At 38.1% G+C, this 21,711-nt stretch overlaps 2 protein-coding genes across 3 annotated transcripts in view; one reads left to right on the top strand and one right to left on the bottom strand.

Moving 5' to 3' along the window:
• Positions 1-11,881, bottom strand: part of eml3 (EMAP like 3) — a 66,205-nt gene extending 54,324 nt beyond the window's left edge. For both annotated transcript variants that reach the window (XM_041779222.1, XM_041779223.1), the window contains exon 1: positions 11,766-11,881. In XM_041779222.1, coding sequence (XP_041635156.1) covers positions 11,766-11,790 — 25 coding nt within the window. In that variant the 5' untranslated portion in view covers positions 11,791-11,881. The remainder of the gene's footprint in view (positions 1-11,765) is intronic.
• Positions 11,882-12,956: 1,075 nt separating this feature from the next.
• ecsit (ECSIT signaling integrator) lies at positions 12,957-20,113 on the top strand. Its single transcript, XM_041778867.1, has 8 exons — positions 12,957-13,087; positions 13,474-13,649; positions 15,596-15,995; positions 16,098-16,321; positions 17,538-17,595; positions 17,677-17,825; positions 18,179-18,284; positions 19,668-20,113. Exons 2-8 carry the CDS (start codon positions 13,509-13,511, stop codon positions 19,946-19,948), a joined length of 1,359 nt encoding a protein of 452 aa, XP_041634801.1. The 5' UTR covers positions 12,957-13,087; positions 13,474-13,508; the 3' UTR covers positions 19,949-20,113.
• Positions 20,114-21,711: the final 1,598 nt, after the last annotated feature.

Here is a 21,711-nt window from a genome sequence, read left to right as displayed (position 1 = left end):
CATGCGTCCCTGTTTTCCTTTTATCTTCAGAAAATGAGTTTGTCATCATGGCTGCCACATCTCCAAACATACCAGAGAAAGTTATCTTTATCCTTAAACATAAAATCAGAAGCAGCATATTCTCACAGCATCCACCCACTCACTCTCTTTAACTCCTAATGACCTCAAACACCTACAGACAGCTTAGCGCTCTCTGCCTTTAGATCTCCTCTTTGATTTTGACGCCTCGCCGCCGCTCTACTTCCTGCACGCCCTTGCACGAGAGTCTGAAGATGAAACCGAGAGCAGTATCTAAAACAGCTAACACACTAGATGGCAGGTCAGATTCACCCACCCAAAGATCAGGGGGTGCAGCCTGATTCAAGACTCATTGCAACTGATTATACAGGTGCATCTCAAAAAATCAGAATATGATGAAAAAGTTCAATATTTTTTGTCACTGTTTTCTGAAAGTGAAACCCATTTACTATGTAGACTTTTTACACACACTCTATGTGCAACAAGTCTATATAAAATATGGGTTTCACTTTCAGAAAACAGAGACAAAAAATATTGCACTTTTTCATCATATTCTAATTTTATTCTAATAATCCTCAAGTGTGTAGTATTAATATAATCATTCTGCTGTTCTCTGACAACATCTGTACTACCCTGGTATCAATAACTCACAACAGCCAATCAGTGAGCAGACCAGGAAGCTTCACCAACCAGGTGTAGCTTCCTTTTACCCACAAACATGGCAGCAAAAACAAGCACACTGCAGTTGTATAAGCTGCACCTTTGCCTTCTTCTCATTCAGGCTGCTGATTGATAAACTGCAGTTTTATTGTAATTTTACTATCAGCATTCTCACTGTAAAAGTCTGAACTCATGCAGTTGTGAGAGAAACAGCTAAACTATGACAGCAATGAAAGAGAGTCTGACATGTTTTCACTGCATGCAACCTCCAGCTGTCTGTCCAGATTAGCAACAAGTTTGCAGCACGTAGCATCTCTGATGTGGCTCCAATTGGCCATAAAAATAATGGGACCCTGTAAACAGTCCACATAGCGTACTCGCACCTGCAAAAACAAACACCTGAGACATTTGTCTCCATCTACAATCTCCCTGTAACTTTAACTGCATAGCAGTTAGTCTGAAAACACCATCACACTGCTCTCTCCATTTGAACAGCTGACGAGAGAAGTCAGAGCATTGAATTCATCAGCTGCTCACGTGATCCCCTCAGTAAGAGCCATGAAACCTGTTTTACACATTTATTAATAAACTAATTTATTTAAAAGGGACAGAGCACATTAATGAAAAGCCCAAAAGACAAATGTAAACATGCCAGAGTTAGCAAAACTTCTAATTCACATCTGTAGTCCTTTTGCAGGTCAGACATCAAGAGCCAGAACAACAATAACACAGTGTGCAAACATACAATAACTACAATTATGTAAACTGTGCTGAATAAATTGCTATTTCCAGGGTATATGCAGATAATCTTAGTTTAAATTTAATACTTTTTTAGATCTTTTTAAGATCCTCTTCGTGTTTTTCAAGACCCTACTGCATCTTTAATTTCAAACTAGGGGTGCGCGATAAGACGATCTCGGATCGTGAAGAAATAGAATGTATTGGCGATCTGCTTAATCTGTTTTATCGTAGGATCGGCTCTGCTACTTCTCGCTCTTTGCCGTGATGTCCGTGAGGTCCAGACAAGGATCATCATTAGAAAATGTTTTAATCAGTATAATCATTGATTAACATGCATTTCTTTGGCCTACATTCATACTGCTGCAGCACGTAATCCTGCCTTTCCTCCTCTTCTCTCCTTCATTGTAAGTAGCAGACAGGTGCCATTGTGACATGTTTATGTCACTGCTCATCACAGCCTTATTCAGAACAGTAAATCAATATATACACAACCTTTTTAAATAAAAATCAAAATTGTGTTAAAATAACATCCAGTCACTACTTAACTGCATGACCACATCTCAAAAATTCATCAAATGTGTTTCATATTTATATTTTCTTTATTTGGCAGCGTGTAAACAAGGCTGACGTAAATGTGATGTTAAATTGCATACTGTATGAACAGGCTACTTGTTTAACCCCTTAACGCCTGTTGTCGCATATTTGATACATACATTATGATACCTCTATCTAATCAACATGCTCAATAAATTACTCAAAAAAAAAACTTCTGAATACAATCTGATAAATGATAAAAATGCCCTCAAGTGGATTATCAGTTACCAAAAACACCTAATGAATAAAATGAGATACTAAAAATATAATTGCTAAATTTTATCAAAATTTTGATTTTTCAAAATTTCAGTAGAAAGTTAAATGAACATTTCAGTTCCAAAAAATTAGAATTTTCTGGCTATTATTTGTGTTTTCAGGCTTTAAGGGGTTAAAGCTTCAGCTGCAGGGATTCTTTTTAAAGACCATATACTTTAAAATGCAAATCAAAGTGTCAAAATGTGCTTAATAAACAGACGAAGACACACATAATAATTCTAAAGTGGTGCAGAAAACTTAGAAATCGGTTCCAGAAGACAGAAGAGATCAGAATGCAGGAAAATAAATGTTTAACCAAGATCGTCATCCGGCCATAAAAAAAATCGTGATATGATTTTTTTTTTCCATATTGCCCACCACTATTTCAAACCCTTTTCATTTGTGACATGGTTTTGTATTTTTTGTGCTGATTATGTGAAAAAAATATAGCAATGGAGAAAAGAAAATGCCAATACTATTTCTTACTGTTGTATGCAAATTAGGCTTTCTTAGTGAATTTTGATATCAGAATTAAGCAAAAAAACCTCAGTTTGATATCATTAGGTAGACAACAGAGGGGTTTTTTTGTTATACGACCTTGAGTTGCCATACTTTAGTCTTAAGATACTTTTTTACACATTTTGCTCTTCAACTGAACTTCAAAGTAGAACAGCACATGTTTAGGTTTTGAGCAAAAATGGCAAATTATTATTGCCCATTTCAAAATATCTACAATATCCTTTGATCCACTGATGTGATCTCGGGCTGGGCAGTTATTGGCAAATTAGAATAAATCGCAATATGGGATGCTGCAATTTAAAAATTGCAAAACTGCAATATTTTTTGAACTTGAAATGTGTCAGAATACTAGTTTCATACTTTTTTGCAGACATTTTATGCACATTATGCAATAATTCCATTTTCTTTAGAATAAAAATCCCTGTTTTACAAATGAATATATTTTTCTTATTTAAAACGAGATTGGCATGAAAATGATCATCCCTTCAATAAAACAATTGATAGCAAATTTGCAATATGAGCCAAAATAATTGCAATTAGATATTTGTTTTAAATCGTTTTGCCATGGTATATTCTATCTAATATTGTTTCAGTCATAATACAGAATAATTTATTTTTTGTCTTTATTGAAAAATGTATTAGATAACGAACCTAAAAATAATCATATATTAAATTGCAATTGCAAAATTGGGGGAAAAAAATTGCAATTAGATTATATTTGCAAATTGTTCAGCCCTGTGATCACTGCACCGATGTGTCCATGATCACTTTGGAGCTGAAGAGCCGTAGCTCACTGTAGTTAAGTTGCATTATTTTAATAATTCATTTCCATGAGTCTGGGTGGGCTGTGCATACGAGCTTACTAAGCTAATATCAATTATAAGGAAGGTGTTTCAAACTTTCCAGGTAAAACCAGAGTGACCATTGCTGAATTTTATCACCTGTTGTGTCTGCTTTCAATGCATACAGCACGTGCTCCAGACACTATGGAGCTTTGAACTGACAACTCAACATGCCAGAACACATGCACGCTGAGTAACATCAGATCTGGCAGAGAGCCAAAAGAATCTCAGGTGTGATTAAAATATAATAGAATAAAAACATAAATGCAGAAAAACTGTTATATAGCCTCATGGTTAAAATGAACAGTTAAAAAGGTTCAAAAATTTAAGACCTCATTGTCTGGCATTTAAGACTCATACTATCAAAAAAAACTTCATTTTTACTGAAATGATTTATAAACTTTTAAGACTTTTTAAGACCCTGCGAACACCCTGATTTCAAGTGCAAGGAGTAGTTTTTACACTTGTGTGTTGCAGACACAGGTCTGGACACAGTAATATAAAAGAGGGAGCTTATAAAAAAAGTAAAAAGTAAAAAAAACATTCTAGTTGACTCAGCCCACTACTGCCGCCTGGATCGAACCAAGTCAAGAAAAAGCTACATAAAAGGTACACAGACACATATAAGCCTCACACATGCATACAATACAACCTCCATAAAGATAAAACAACATTCACAAATACATGCAACAGTTAGCAAAAGATAAAAAAAATAGAGTCTGATCCTTTTTTCTGCATCGCTATCATTACATCCCAGTACAAGGATTGCTATTTTGATGAGGACACAAGCTTCTTGGATCCTGGATAAGAAGAGAAACTGCAAGTAACAACAGTTAATGGCAAAACATCAGGATCAGTATCGGCCTGGATTTTTACAGTCATCACTAATCATTTCTGCCATGTGGAGGGACAAGAGACAAAAAAAGCGACGATTTAGTTAAACAGTCCCTGTAGCTTTTTTTGTCTTGCTTTGTCATGTTAATAAAAACGTCACAACTCAAACCTCTCAGCCAACCAAAATCTCACTGGTCAGACTCTTCTCCGCATCTCCATCTAGTGTCTCTACCTTCTGTCGCAGCATCTACCCCTGATGCCTGTTTAATTCAATGAGCTGTCAATATGATGTATTAAGTCCCTTTATCATATCATTACAGTTTTCTTACTAGTGTCTGTTAGCCTCCTGTATGCTAAGCACAGACCAACCACAGAGCAGAAAGCAGTGACATAGGGCTCATACTGTCTGTAGGATAGAACTGACCTGCTTTAAGGGTTTGTCAGAGCCCTGATCTAGCTATGTGAGTCTGGATCAGACCAATATCCCACACCAGGACCAGGTTGGCCCGTTTCTTCCTCCAACCCTCCCCACCAGCTCTTCCACTGACCCACAGCCGTTCAGTACAGCATCCTATTTTAGCCTCCACAGTAGACGGAGATTTACAATCAGACTCTACGGTATGTCTGCTAAATACTCTCCTGTCTTAGCAGATAGAAGCCTCTAAAAATAACGGAGAAAAGACGGATGCTTGAGCTCACAGCGTAGACAGAAGGTCCACAGATTGTCGAATATTTACACGTTTATCTCTTAAAACTGACCAACATCACAGGACTGTGCATGCTCAAAATTATAAAACAACTGTGTTTTCATGTATAAGATGTAAATCCGAGCAGCTCCAGGCTGAGGAGAGACGAGGCTTTATTATTTAATAACCAGAGATTTGAACATTTATCCAGTAAGACTTTAAATCCACAGCACGTTGTTTTTGTTCTGTTTTCTGTCTGATGGAAGCTCAGAGGGTCAGACAGAGATTCAAACACCAGACACTGTTTCAACCACAGTTTCACTACTGATACAGAAATAACTGGTTTTATTGACATTCTTTGCAGGAACAAAAACACCTTACTGGAGTCTCCTTCACATGTTGATCTTTCCCAAGTTGAATCACCTTCTCTTTCCTGAAATCAGAGCTCTAGTCAGATCACTGCATAATGAATTTACTCGCTAATGCTTAGTTTGTAGGGAAATGTTTTCCTGAAAGGAAGCCTAAAGCTGACATTTTTGACCCTGAGGACAACATGTACTTGTATAAGTATAGAAACACTTGAACAGGAATAAAGAACCTAAAAGGAAGTGAAACATGAGTCACTAGTGCTCCACAGGTAAAGGTCAGTGATCTCAGATAAGGACCAGAAATGTTTTAGTGATGTACTGGACTTTGACAGTCTAATAAGGTGCTACACCTTCTTCCTTAATGGTCCTTATTAAACTGCATAAAGCAACTTGTGTGCTTCAGTTTGGATCTGCCTGGGCTGAGGAGTTAAAAGAACCAACAAAAAGATGGTGATGGTCCCAAAAATGAGAACACAACCAAACCATTCACTCCCTTTGGAGCAGAAACCATGCCTGTTGTTCCTCAGACTCCTGCAAAAAAACACGTCTAATCGTCTCAAAAGAAGTCTGACAACATTCTGGGAAAATGATGAAGCATTTCGCTGAGCTGTGACCAACCTGCCCTCTGCTCCAGATCTGTTTATTCACACTGAAACCAGAAACACTTACAGCATAATCATGGCTTACTTAATTATAATATCATGACTGTTATGATAATAACACTTAACATCAATATGAGCCCATCTGACAATGAAACAGGCTGTAATTAAAGCTCTGACAAACCAGAATTATCCTTAATAACAGCAGCCGTAGATCTAGCTCTGACTAGGGCTAGGAACCAAAAGATGGCTGGTTCAAGTCCTGGTGTGGACCAAAGTCTGGAAACTGGTACTGCATGGGTGCTCTTTCATGTGCAGCCTGTCACTCTACATGTCTCCATCACATCCATAAGATCCTGTTTGAACATGTTTGTTCAGGACATTTCATAATGAAGCGAAAACCAGACTGTAAATATCAACCATGTTCAGTATTTCCAATCCGAAATTCTAAAACAAATCCTTTAGACAGCTGCAGGAACAAGCAGAATTGTCATGTGGAACAAAGCAATAGCCAATCAGGAAGCAAGCTGACCAAAGGAGGAAGCACAACAAACACGGCCATGGTGATGATATTAAACATAAACTTAATGATGCATAAAGTTAGGCCGGCCACACACTACACAATTTTTAAATTTGAAACGATTTTAAAACCATGTGAGACCACAGATATAAGGGCAATTTCAAAAGATTTTTCATCTTTAATTCTCTGAACGAACACACTAGACGACTTAGCCAGACTGTCAGATCACTGGAGACCACACACCTGCTGACCTGCCAACAACCTCGGTGATCATGTGACTTCAGAACAAACAAACATGGATGTCTGTTGATACCCTCTTGCTGTCCCTCCGCAACAGGCTGCCCTGGCATGCGTTACAGGTAAAGAAAATAAAGCATGGGAAGGACTCTGGATGAAATCCTGGCTGGAATTAAGTTAAAGTTGTGTTTATGGTTGTAAGTGGGGAAAGTACATATAATCCGGCTGTGACGCTACCCCATCCGCTCGCTTTCATTGGTTGTTGTGGGTACTTCTTCAGAGGCACTACGACCTAGAATCGTCTATATCAAACGTGTTTGATATTTATGATTCGGGATTTCGGAAACTACGATGCAATTTGGAGCAGTAAAACAATCGTGGTGATACCACACACATGAGGATTATTCAGGCAAACAGTCGTTTGTGACAAGGCTCCTCTCGGGATACAACCCCATGAACATCGGGGGAGGCAAATCTTGCCCCAAATCGGCCTTGGATGGACGTCAGAAATAGAGGAGCAACTTCCTGTTTTGTGGCGACAAAATGAGTATTTATACTATAATTACTGTAAAACAATCCACAGTCAAACTGACAAAGAGAGAAGCTGGACTGAAATCGCCTCCACCATGGGTGTAGTGGGTAGCTAGCGGCTAGCCACACTTAGCTTTAGCCTATACGATCATATGTCCCACCCACATGGGCTCGCACCATCTCTGCTGGGTATCCTTTATTCTTGTTAAACAATTCTGCAGACGGCAGACTTTTAACTCCTTAACACTATGGGAGTTGAAAAACACTGATGATTTTGTTGGAAACCTTCCTGTACAATGTTAAAATATTAACACTTTGAGAGTGTTTAATTGACACTCAAAAGAGTAGGCACATACTGTATGCACACTTTTCTAGTCTTACATTTAACACACTGTGTTAATTTATCACTGGTGATTTTGCTGTGTTGTCTTCTTTTCCAGGCTTTAGAGACAAATCCCAAAGTTCAAACATCAGATTTAAACAGCCAGTCCAATTTTTGCTCATCGGGCCATGTTAGTATTTCAGGGTTTTGACAAGCCAATTCATGAAGCAATAACTCTATTAGATCATCATATTCAATACAGCACAAAGAAAATAGGACTCATTTTCCACTTCAGCTATATCACAGAACTCACAAAGCTTCTCTTTCAGTAAGTGATTACAACACGAGTTCAGCCAGGACCACTTAGCCAAGAAACACCAAAGTTTCCAGTTATTGATATTTTAATTTTATTAGCAGCTATTGTTATGCATTTATTTCCGTTATTTGTATTTGGTCGTTGTGACTGTTCTGGGATCCCCCTGCCCTTCCACAAGCCTACGTGGAAAGCATCAAGCAGGAACAACACACGTTCCTGACTTTCATATGCCTACAAGTAAAATCCTGAGGCAAGGAAAGAAGCAGCAAAACCCCGGAGCAGAGCAGGCATCAATGACAACAGAATAACACTGATTAAGTCAGAGGCAGGATAAAAGAGGAGCTGGGGTGGAGGATGATTGTAAAAAGTGAGTGACAATAAGCACTAAGAATAGGAAGTTTAGCATGAATCAGCTAGCTGTCAGCTGATGTGGGCTTACATGAGATCAGCTGATCTCAGTGACACCATGGCCTGCCTGAACTTTGATTAATTTATTTCTGCATTTATATAACACATCCACCTGCACAAAAATGGCATAAAGCTGATTACCCAAGGAGAATTATTTGATTTCCTCTATATGAATAACCAGGTTATATAACTGAACATATTCTAAATTTACTGAATCAGAGGTCATACATTTATGCTTCTTTTACCTTTCTTTCTTAATGGCACTATTTGTGCTTTACTCTGATTTACATCCAGTCTCCACTTGTAACACAAGGATCTTTTTAAATCAAACATGCTTTTGTAAATCAGTATCAGAATCAGCGAGCCAATAAAATTCAGTCATCTGCATGGAATAAAACACCTAGCTAAACATCATCCACCTATAGAGCTAAATCATTTACATAAAATGGAACTGATGTGTGCATCCAAACAGAGCACTAAGGATTACCACTAAACATATTTATGTTCGTGCATTGTATAAACATGGTCTTGGTGTCTGCCAGGGTTCAGACAGAGCATTTTCTGTGACCCTGAAGGATGTTTGTGTGAATATAAAAGAACAACAGGAAGACTAAGGCCTTGTTTTAAAAAATACCTTCCTACATGTGGTCTAGACGTGATGATTTAACGTGTAGGTGGCATACTTTTCATTTATGATAGTGAATGTTAGAACTCAGCCCCGTAAACTCTCTTTTTAAATCAAATGTTTGTGTCTCTCAGCTTGCCCTTTAGGGAAAGCGTCTTGAGAAAGACGTGTACCTAATATTTTGGACAATATGGGAGGAGAAGAATGTGGAAATAGTTATCAGTTCATGTTATCATTGCATCACAGAACAGTGACTCCACATCATCTGACTTTTTGTAGCTGCAGTCTGGTCATCTGACTGGTCTTTAGATGTTAGAATAAGAGGACATTTGATCAAATGAACCCTGAAACATCAGTAAACATTAGTAACTAAAAACAGAAGAAGAGCTGCAGCCTCTCAGTAATCTACGCGTCTTCACCTCCCTGCAGTGTCAGACTTCCTCTCAGATGCTCGAGTGCATCCGTCTGTGATATTTACTGTTCCCCCGTGCCTCGCCGCCCACCGCTTTACAAGACGAGTAAACACAACATCAGCACATGAGGCGGAATGGCGAGGGCGGCAGATGTGCAACAAAAGCTGCTTTGTGCAACAGCAACTGTTAAAAACTCTGTTCTCCTCCGACAGCAGCACGTCTGCAGAAGGTTTAAACAAGTGTCAAATTTAACATAAAATACTACAAAGTCATGTGGTACACAACAACACAGTAAAATCTAACATCACTGACCAGATGGTAGAGTTTACTCTGATCTCTGACAGCTGCTGGAGGTCTGACATTTTCATTGTAGATCTGGGACCTCAAACTATGGCAGCCCATTAATGCCAGTTAGAAAAAAGTATGAGAATTAGACATTATTAATTCAAAGAAAACATGCTACATCAAATTATGATGGAAAATGTGCATCAGGATAAAAGAAAGTTGATTTCTAAATCCTTTAATAAATAATTATTTTGTCTTTTACCTAACAATTGTGATTTTTTTTCATAATAAACTAATAACTTCAATTTTTACCTCTTACACCTGTGACTTTTTATTTCATAATAAATCTGCTGGATTACTGGTACTGTCTTATATTTAGGATTTTCCACCACATTATTTCAATTTCTGATCTTAAAATTTCAAATTTTGATCTCATAACTTCTACCTTTGACTTCCTTATTTCATTTTGGATCACATGACCCCATTTTTGATCTAACAATTTTGATTTCATATCTTATCATTTCATTTTTGGTCTCATAGTTTTGAATGTTTGATCTCATAATTTCCTTTTTTTTCACATATTTTTGAATTATTTTCCCAAAATTTCTGATTTTGAACTCATAATTTTATTTTAGATCGCACTGTTTTGCTCTCTGACCCCAAAATTTGGATTTTTTTAATCTCATAATTTTGGTTTCTGAAGCCATAACTTCATTTTGTATCGCATATTTTTGAACTCTGATCTCTTAATTTCATTTTGTATCACACAACTTCATTTTTTTATCCAAAATTCTGAATTTTGATGTCTGATTTCACATTTTATCTCATATTTTTACATTTCAGCTTGTTATTAAGACTTTTTCCATACAGATTGACATGAGCCATAATATTTTTTATATATTAATCTTATGAATGTAAGCTGAATGTCTTATAACTCTGACTTAGCATCTCATACACATGGGGTTATACTCTCTTTATTTTTTGTCATAACCACTTCTTATCTCATATAATTTACTATCTTGTGGTATCAACATTTTAGCAAAAAAAATATATATATATGATTTGTGATATCCAGACATTTTTTCCACACCAATGCTTTGAATTTGTTGTTGCGTTGTTGTTTGTTTTTCTTTTTGGCAGTAATGGGCTTCCATACAATCATTAAACCTCATTTACGCCTCGCTGACTTTACCAGCCACTGAATGATCCAGGTCATAACCAAACTTTGCAGCCTCTTCACGTCATCACGTGATCCATAAACACAAAAACTTAAGTGTCTGACTTCTGAAGTTTCTGGAGCCAAAATAAAGGAAAGGTCTGATTTCGTCACATGCTGAAAGGAAAAGTCGTTAACAGCAGAAAATGTGAATTACAGATGTTTAGTGACAGTCCAGGATGTGCTGCAAACACCTACACAGAAACACAGAGGCTGCTGTTATTCTGCAGAGCTGAATGCAGCAGCACAGAAGGGCCCAGTCTAAGTTAATAGATATAAAAGTTTTTAATGTGTTCCTTCATGTTAATACTCATATTTACAAACTGAAGGAGTGAGCCGAATACTGCAGCAATATTCGATTATTCTGCATGGGATTTGTGGGCGTCTCAGTGGTTTACACATTAAAGATTCCCGCCTGGTTTCTACTGAAATAAACAGATGAATCCTACAACTACCATTGCTTAAATTCAGTATTATCAAATCAAAAACCTGCCTTCTGACTGATGTGCGGATCTGATAAAGATGCAAAGTCAGCCGTATGGAGCAGAAACAATTACATTATTATAAAATGAAATTTAAAATGTTCTCTGATTTCTCTGATTCATCCGATAAACAAATTAAGCATTATTGCGATCTTTTCCTGAGTAGTTTGGAAGTCTTCCCTCCATAACGATGAGAGGCATTTCCGAACCCACTCAGTAAACTTTCCATGAAGCTGTTAGTGAAATAAACGGTAAAACTCAGAAAATGAAAGCCGATGTTCATGCTTTACTCACCCAGACTGTTGGTAGAGGAGTCCATGATCTGAACTTTGAGGTTTCTTTAGTAAAGTCTGCCCTTAGCTCTGTTTTCCATGCTGACAGAGGAGTGTCACAAGTCAGCCTCTGCTCGGGGATTCCTGTAAAATTGCCAAAGGTAAGGGCGGCAAAACGGTAGTGCTTTTCAAAATAAAACAAAATTGTCAACAAAGAGTTGTAAATGACAATAAGGTCCAGATTTAAGAGCTCGTTGATGTACGTAAAAGAGTTCGGGATACTAAAAACACATTTTGAGATCTCGGAATTTTATATCAACGTCAGAATTTAATCTCAGAATTCTGACTTAATTTCAGGATTCCGACTTTCATCTAAGAGTTTCAAATTTTATCTCAGAATTCTGTTAAATGTAATGTAATGTAAATTTATATATGCAAGGGATGTTCCGGAGATACCAACTTAATAACACTAAAGCCTTATGTCTGACTTTAAAACATTAATGAATAAGCGGATCTTTTTTTAAATAATTTCTAATAATTTATTTAATCAGTTGGAAATGCATGTACATTTTTTAAATACTTATGGTGGGGGGGCGCAAATCGTGGAGCTACCAAGAGTGTCAACCGGAAGTTAAGATCCTCATTTTGGGGGGCTTGACGATATTTACAGTGAAGACAAAATGTCAGTGCGCGTATTAAAATTTTTCTTTTAACCCTCCCATGCCGTAATAATCTTCAAAATCTATCAAAAAATAAAATTTTTATAAATATATACCTTTATATTACCGTAACAGTCTAAACAAAACTTTTCCAGGCTGTTAAATAAATAAATGCTTCTTTGTTTTTAGGTATTTGTCGCCACTGCGCGGCTAAGCGGTGATTTACAGGTATAATTGAATCCAAAATACGGCCGGAAATTCAACCCAGCATTTATTTGGTAGAATTTAACCTACTTTAATGAGCACGCGTTACTGTTAGTCCAAAACGCAGCGAGAATTGCGTTTATTGTGCGTATAGATAGGGTGTCATATAATGTTATATTATGTGCTACTTGTCCGCTACGGCATGAGGAAACTCTGTAGGTCTGAGTTCACATAACAAAAAAAGGGCTTTAATATTTAAAGGAAAAGGGTCAGTGTTTGTTTAATATTTTTTTAAAAGTTCAACCATTTTAACGGTAACGAAAAACAGCGGAACAACTGTCTGGGTAAATGTTTCTGTTGTTTTGGGGGAGGCGAAATCCAGAAGGACCCGGATGTACAGCCGGCTCTTCAACATGGAGGTGTCCATGAAGAGAGATTTCTGAAGGAGACTTATTTATTTGTACTATTTTCCATCTCTATGGTAGGCATTTAGCAGTAATAACTAATTATTATGTGTTAGCTTTAAACCTCTGGGAGTTATCTATTTTCTAAAAACTCACGTTTTAATCTGTTATTGGCCTTAAAAGACAGATATAGTCTAAATTTAGTACGCCAGTACTAAGTTTACACATATTATTAAATATTATAACCCTTTGGGGGGGGGGGGCTGATAAAGTCATTAAAATATTACTGTTATGGGATATATTTTGGTTTAGTTTGTGCTCTTACTTCAGTCTTTTAAAGACATGATTGTGGTAAAATAGACAAACCATAGTTCCATGATATCTTGTATAAGTCTCCAGGTTTTATCTAAGGGTTCTGTATTATTTAATCCAGTCCATGTCCTGTGTTTTTGTCCCTCCTCAGCTCTGTCTCCGCTCTGTCTCAGTCATGTCTCCACTATGAAGTGTGCTCGCTGCCTCCTACAGCTGCAGACCCTCAGACAGGGGGGCCGGTCTGTCAGAGCTGCTGCCCAGTACTGTGCTGGCCTCCAGTCAGCCTCCTCCAGTCAGACTAGCGTGCTTCACAACAGCCAACAGCAGGTAAACAGGACACACAGAAACCACAGAATGGCTGCATGATAAATCACAGAGGTGTGGTTATTTCAGTGTGAGCAACTCTCTGATTATGTTGTGATAATACAGAGCTTAGAAGTGCTCTCTTTGATGTTTGTTTATTTACATTTCCTTCTCTTGTTGTCAAAATATTAAAATTAGCAATCACATATTGTACTATATTCTACTATCATGCAGGTCTCATGTGCAGTAAATAACACTGCATTTTTTCTAGTTTTTCTGTTTTTATTATAACACAGCATATATAACAGTAAGAAAATAAATCACAGTGTCAATGTTTGCAAATATTTTGTAGCCTAGCAACCAAACTACATTTAAATATAGATGATTTAATGATAATTGTACTGTTAGGAAAAAAATGAATAGCTATTGTATATAAGAGGATTAGGGCCACTGATTTTTTTTTTTTTTTATAGAGATCCAACTTTTTAAAAATTTTAAGTTTGAAGCAAGAATTCTGAGATTAAGGTTTATTTAGACTTTTTTTCTCAGTTGAAAAAAAAATGTGCTCAGTTTTTCTCAGCCAGAATTCTGACTTCCTTTCAAATTGCAAAAAGAGTTGGTTTAGGAAAAAAAACTAAGCACTTAATCTTAGGGGATTTCCTGTTTTTACATACCACAAATTGGAGAAAAACCCCTGCTGACTGGATTGTTTTGGCACTGAATTATTGCCAGTGTATTTATGCAATTTAGACGGAGCTTGTTCTCTGTTCTTCTGCAGCTGTTGATTAAAAAATTAAATGAAAGTCTATTTTTTATAAGCTGCTTTTCATTTATAAATATTTTCTTTGCGGGTTTCTCCAGATATATTTTGGGGCTTTTATGCCAGGAAAGGAGCCACAGGCTGGACTTGAACCTGGGCCATCTGTATACATGGGGCTCGATCCAACTACTAGACCATCTATTGAGTTTTAAAGATATGATACAGAAGGAACAAACTAACCTTGCAAAACTGATGGATGGTTCAGATATATGTGTCATCAGGCAGATCCATCTTGTAAAGCTATGATCTGGGACAATGGTGCCTGGTCTGGAAACAGATTTGAACAATCAGCGTCATTGGCGGCTGGCTCTGATGTAGTTGTAGTACAGCGTCAGTTCAATCAGAACTGGACCACATTTTTGTTTGAAATAAAGAGCAAAGAACAGCACTGCACTGTTCTGCCAACCTGCGTCAGCATGAGTTTGCAATCATTATGGGGGGAAGGGGGGAAAGGGTTAGATGCAGCGTGATTAGTTTGGATGTAGCCACAGTGGCATTTTTTTATAAAAACTGGACCACATTTCTTTATAAAACAAAGCGTGAAGAGCCACACTTTCTGCTCCTGAAAAACCTACTTCTACATCTACAGTGCTTAACAAATTTATTAGACCACCACCCAAAGTAAGGTTTATGCCACAGTTGCATCATGCTTTAATGCAGACTCTTTCATTTTCAGTGAGCTCTCCACGTTTTACCATTTTGAACAGGAATGAGGAATTTCAAACCGAATTCACCTTTTAATACCCAAATTTGAGCCGGCTCACTGGGCTTCTCTGAGAAGTAATAAATTAATCAAGCATAACATTCAACCACTACAACTCATTTTTCTGTTCAGGAATGCAAGTAAATAACTCTAATTTGACATATTAATCAAGAAATATTAATGTGCTTTACTATTTTTTCATTTTTTTTGTAAATCAGTAAATTTGAAAATTCATGGATAGCAATAATAATTACATTTTTGCATTAAAAATATCATTTGGGTTAAAGAGCTTCTACATATTGGTGTTTAACCATTGCAGAAACATAAAAACAATTTTGGTAATTACCAATGCTGTTAATTTAGGGCAGCTGTGGCATAAACCTTGCTTTGGGTGGTGGTCTAATAAATTTGTTAAGCACTGTATATAGATGTTATTGTCCCTCACAGGTGTTGAGGCGTTTCCATGGCAGTCCGGTGCGTGAGAAGACTCCACCTGTGGAGTTCTTCAAAGTTGAAGAGAAGAAGAAAGACCACTCTCTGGTCACTCGGGACGGCCTGTTTGAGCAGATCCCTGAAGACGCCAAATCCAAAGCCACATTCAACAAAGTGGTGGACATCTTTATAAAGAATGATATCAGACGGCGAGGTCACGTGGAGTTCATCTACGCTGCTCTGAGGCAGATGCCCGAGTTTGGCGTGCAGCGTGACCTCGCCATTTACAACAAGCTGCTGGACGTTTTCCCTAAAGAAGTGTTCGTACCCCGAAACTTCATCCAGAGGATGTTCAACCACTACCCCCGGCAGCAGGAGTGTGGAGTCCAGCTTCTGGAGCAGATGGAGAACTATGGTGGGTGTCAGTTAGCGGGGTCCAGACTGGTCCTGAATATCCTGGAAAGTTCTGGAATCCACTGAGCTTAGTTTCAGTCCTTTTTGAATGTTTGTGTTTCAGGAGTCTTACCCAATGTGGAGACTAAAGTGCTGCTGATTCAGATCTTTGGAGAGAAGAGTCACCCTGTGAGGAAGTACCAGAGGATCATGTACTGGTTCCCCAGATTTAAAAACGTAAACCCTTTCCCAGTCCCCCATGAACTGCCTGAAGACCCTGTGGACCTGGCTCGCTTCAGTCTGAACCGCATCGCCAATGACTGGGACGCTGAAATCACTGTGTACCAGGTGAGTTATTTAAGATCTGCTGAACAACTTTAAAAAATCAGGAAAAGACTAGTAATAACACTTTATTACCCAGGTAGGAAGTTTGGAGAGATTTTTATTTGTCTCTGTTAGACCTGGACAATAAAAAGATTTATCAATTTAAAATTAAGTTGACAAAAATCCTTCAAAGTGTCGCTGACATCTAGCATATTTGAGAATGATCCAGACACATGGACACAATGCATACACGTGGAAGATCCAACAAAGTTAAGTTATCTTACCCAGTTTGCAGATATTTTTCTGTCTCAGCAGTGGTAATAACCAGGGCAAGAGGCATTTTTTTTGTATTATTTTTATTTCTTAAGTGATTTTTAAAGAACACTGGATTTTCTCCATTGCCTGCACAACTATAAACTCTGACTCCAGGCTGAACTAAGCAGATTTGGGAGGTCATAGGCTGGGTTGGTTTTTGTCTTAGCATGATTTGTATAACTGTTGTAGACAAAGGCAGACAATAATGCCCATTGAGCTTGACCTTTAACCTCTAAAATCTGATCAGTTTATCTTTGTGTCATGGTGGACATTTGTGAAACAGAGGAAAACCTACAGAATATTCTTCAAATATAATGTTTACAAGGATGGCCCAGACGAACAGGCAGATGGATGACCCAAAAACAAATACCTCCATCCTCAGCTATCACAGGTGTGGAGACATAAAATCTGAATCTACTTCAGAAGACAGGTTCATAGGAGAGGAATATTTCCATAAATAAATGAATTTGAATCTTTCCCTACTGAATCATTGCAACCTATTTGCACAATTTAGACCATGCAAGAGTTTTCCTGCAGTGTTTGATGAATAAAAAACACAACTGAGTTATTTTTAAAATACAAAAATAGAAATGAAAAGCATTATGGACAAACATTTTAAGACTTTTTCACTTACTTTTACTTTTAAAGTGGAAGAAAAAGGAAATATTCCATCCAAAACTCCTTTGCCTTGTCACGCCCCTCTTTCTTTGTTCCTTGCCCATTGTTGATAATGTTGTTAACATTTTATGTCATGGAAATGATAAAATAAAATTAAAAAAAAGACCCAATACTGGGTCTCCAGGACCTCTATTTTTGTTGTTGTTGTACTGATATGGTTGGATTTTTTGTCTAGAATCATATCAAAGTTTAGCAAAACCCCATAGGAATACAGACTAACATTTGCTTACTTTCTTTGTCCCTGTAGTTGCCGTGTACAGACATCACAGAGAGCGGAGAGGAGATCACACAGCCTCACATAGTCGGTATGAGAGCCTTTTATTTTTGTTGTTTTTTTATAAAGATTTTAGTCTTTCTGACCCTCCTTTCCCCCGTGTCGACTCCAGGGATCCAGAGTCCAGCTCAGAAGGAGCTTCTGTCCAAACACAACCCAGACAGAGCGGTGTTTGTGGAGGGTCCGTTCCCTCTGTGGTTGAGGAAGAAATGCGTTTACTACTACATCCTGAGAGCTGACCCCGTACCAGCAGAGGAGAAGGTGAGGAAACTCTTGTTATAAATCATTAATAATGTCGTTAATAGGAATATTAGACAGGATGTTATGTGATTAAGATAAATCTGAGATTAAAAAACTATCCACCCCTGCCGTCCACACACTGGTTTATGGCTTTCATCAACTGTGTCCTTTTGTTGTTGTTTTGATTGTGGCAGAATCGTTCAAAGATGGTTAGATCTATTCTTTTCTGGTGAACTCTTTCTACCTTTAAATCAGTTTATTATTTTTGATGAAGTATTGCCCTGAAACTGTTTATAAGCCCACATAAATGATCCAACAGCTCCTCCCTCAGCTCAGATCTCATACAGGTGTGTTTTTTGCCCTGCCCCCTGCAGGTAGAGGAGCCCTATGATCCAGAGAGGTGTTTTGACTATCCTCTGCAGCTGGACTTAGACCTGGACCGAGACTACGGGGATCTGGAGGACTTTGATGTGGAGGAATGTAAGAAATCTATAAAGCCTGTTTCCTGGTTCCACATTGTTTTTATGCTATCCTGAAATTTACAGAAATTGTCAGAGATGGGGATCTGAAGGGACAGGGCATGACACAGAAGGAGGGACGTGGATATGATGGATGAACCAACAGTATCCAGCACTAAGTTTGTTCTTTACATCAGTGCTATCTGCAAGGGAGATAAAGGGGAGAGCTCTCAGGGGCTGAGCCAAACTGGCAGCTCACTGAGGTCCGCAAAATCATGGTCCATTGTAAAGTTAATCTGTGATAACAATGTTTAATATTTAACCTCAATAATAACCACTCTTATCAAAGCAAAAGCAAAATATTAATATGGTAGTATAATAAAGCTTTTTCAAAAATGTCAACCTCTTTTCTTAGAACAGAATTAGCTTTTTATTGTTAACAATGTGGATGGGCAAACTGGACTAAACAATTAGGAAATGGGGTTAAAGTAGCAGAGAGTAGTGGCAAATCCACTTAGAGTTGTAGAGAGAGGTGGCAAAAATTGGCCCAAAAAAAAAAAGTTAAAAGTGGCAAAAAGGCCGAAAATGGGTTTAAATTAGTAGAGAGAAGTGGCATAATGGATAAACGGCAACAAAAATGAGTTAAAAGTGGCAACAAGAGGAAAAAAAGGGGAAGAAGCAGCAAAACTGGTACAAAGTGGCAAAAATGGGTGAGAAAGGTGTTAAAAAGTAGCACAAATAAGGCGCGCCGGTAGTCGAGTGGTTAAGGCGCATGTCATATACATGGGTTCACATACCCGGGTTCGAATCCGGCCCGTGGCACCATTTCCTGCATGTCTCTCCCCGTTCTCTTCCCTGTTTCCAACTCTATCCACTGTCCTATCGCAAAAAGGCCAAAAATAAAATCTTTAAAAAAAAAAGTAGCACGAATAAATAATCCCAACTTCAGAACCCAGTAACAGTTTGATACTCTTTTCAGCTCAAAAATGAGGGAACTGTTAGCCAGGATGCTAACACCAGTGCTACTGGTGTTAGCATCCCTGCACCGTATTACTGTGTAATACAGCTCCACTTTTGAACAGCTTTTCTCCCTCATTATGTCGAAAAACATTAATTTAAAGAAAATTGCGGTTTACTTTATAAAAGACTTCTCAGTTTAAGAAACTTGACCCATTGACCTGGGCAGCATGTCTCATGATTCATGCAGTAGGTCTGCTCTGAGGGAGTTGTTCTGAGGTTAAAAATAGTTAAGTCATTTCCACTGAGTGGTCTGGTTCAGTTTGGTACGGTACAGCATGCAATTTTTAGCATTTCCATGTATCAAAAGTTAAAAGGGTCCCCAAAAAAAAGTCCCCAGACTCAGGAGTGTTAAACTTTTTATAATTGTTGTGTTTTATTTTTATAGTGGACGAGGGTCCAGTCTACGCCATGTGTATGAGTGGTCAGGGCGACCAGTCCACCCTGAACCAGTGGATCTCTGGACTCCAGCAGACTAACCCCATCCTGGGTCAGGTCCCTACGCTGTTCCGCCTCGAGGCTGGACCCAGAGAGCTACAGGCTGCAGAAGACAAGGGGCCCAAAAAGAAGCAGAGAGAGGAACAGGAGACCTCAAGAGAGGAGAGACGGAGTGAAGAGGAAGGGGAGGTCATGGAGGAGGAGGAGCCGAGGAGAAGGAGGAGTCATTGAACAGCAGGAAGACTATGGGGGGTCATCATCAGACTATTTAGAAGTATATACTGTATATGTGTAAATGTAAATGTGTTACCAAGGAGATGAGTCATTCAATTATAAAACAGAAGAACATGAGGATGTAAAGGTAGTGAGAGATCAAATAAATTTCATCCAACAAAGTCTTTGTGTCTTTGCGTGCAGGGTTCACCCCACATCGTTTGTGTGATGTGAATGTCACCAAACCAGGCAGCTCACTTGTGGTGAATGTTTTCTGCAGCATCAGCGAACCCTGACTTCTTGCACAAATTTTAGTATGGGGCTGCAGGCCTGACCAAAGTCATGGCTGGGCCCCTTAAAGGCTCAGGGAATGGTCCTTTTAGCACCATGACAATTGAAAATGTGGTGGTTTCTCAGAAGATGTTTGTGATATGGTTCAGTGTCCTTCCCCTTGAAATTCCCCATGCAGGTAATTTTATGTGGAAGTATGAAATTTGTTGAGCTTGTGCAGCACAATGAGATCTACAAAAAGAACATGGAAAAGTGCTGTTTGCCATGAAACAGGAAGTAGTCTTTTGAAGTGCTTCAAACACTTGTACTATCATTGATTTTGGTAGATGTAAACTGCAAAGAAGAATTTTATATGGGTTTTTTTTAGTGGCCATGGCTGAATAGCTCAGCATTGCCCCTATAAAATATAAGAAATTGAGCCCCAGCAGCCCATTCACCCTAGGGCTATGAAATTTGGTAGACTTATGATGATAGGAGCTACAAAGTCTCTTGGACCCATATCGTCAAATCAACATTTAATTATCTTGGAACTATGAAGTTTGTTTATCTTATGTGGCTCAATGAGATGTATAAAAAAGAAAATGGCAATGCAGTGTTTACTGTGAAACAGGAAGTAGTTTTTTTAAGTGCTTAAAATACCTGTATTGTTGTGAATTTTGGTTAAGGTGATTTAAACTCTTTAGTAGTGGGTTATTCAGTGAGCATAGCTAAAGAGCTCAGTGTTGTCCCCTATGACATACAACATAACAGTTAGTTCAGCCCCAGCAGCCCATTCATCCAAGGGTTATGAAATTTGGTTGACTTGTATGGTGATGGGACCCACAAAAATTCTCTTGGACCCCCTTAGTCAACATTACATTTACTTGGAATTTCAAATTTGTAGTTCTTGTGCCCTCAATGAGATATAAAAAGAAAATGGCAATGCCATGTTCACCATGAAACAGAAAGTAGTCTTTTGAGGTGCTTTAAACTCTTGTACTGTCATGACTTTTGAAAGATGTAAACCAGGTGGATAAATTAGAATTTTCATACGAGTTTTTTCAGTGGCCTTAGCTAAGTAGCTCAATATTGCCCAGTATAATATTTAGGAAATTAAGCCTCATCAGCACATTCAACTTAGGGATATGAAATTTGGTTAACATGTGATGATAGGACCTACAAAAAGTCTCTTGGTCTCATATCCGCGAATCAACATTACAGTTTCTTGAAGTATGAAATTTGTAGTGCTCATGCCTCTCAATGTAATGTGAAAAAAATGTAGCCCCAGCAGGACATTAAACCTAGGGTTACAAAATTTGGTGATGATACATATGATGATAGGACCTACAAAAAGCCTTTTGGACCTATATCCCCAAATCAACAGGAAGTTGGCTATTTTGTATTTTTGGTGGCAATAATGGCAAAACTTAAGATTTTTGGGCCTCATTCTGGGATCATTTATTCCGACAAAATGAACCCAAACCTATGCAAAGTCTGGTTTGGGGTTCTAA

The sequence above is a fragment of the Cheilinus undulatus genome, linkage group 22 (assembly GCF_018320785.1).
Source record: "Cheilinus undulatus linkage group 22, ASM1832078v1, whole genome shotgun sequence".
Taxonomy (NCBI): domain Eukaryota; kingdom Metazoa; phylum Chordata; class Actinopteri; order Labriformes; family Labridae; genus Cheilinus; species Cheilinus undulatus.
The sequence above is the reverse complement of the archived record's forward strand: the minus strand, read 5'-3'. Positions and strand labels throughout refer to the sequence as shown.

Excerpts from the sequence above, each read along its gene's own strand:
- ecsit (XM_041778867.1), top strand. The coding sequence starts at position 13,509 with ATGAAGTGTGCTCGCTGCCTCCTACAGCTGCAGACCCTCAGACAGGGG. Across the intron at positions 16,322-17,537 it reads CTGAAATCACTGTGTACCAG|TTGCCGTGTACAGACATCAC; the intron begins GTGAGTTATTTA and ends TTGTCCCTGTAG. Across the intron at positions 18,285-19,667 it reads GGACTTTGATGTGGAGGAAT|TGGACGAGGGTCCAGTCTAC; the intron begins GTAAGAAATCTA and ends TTATTTTTATAG.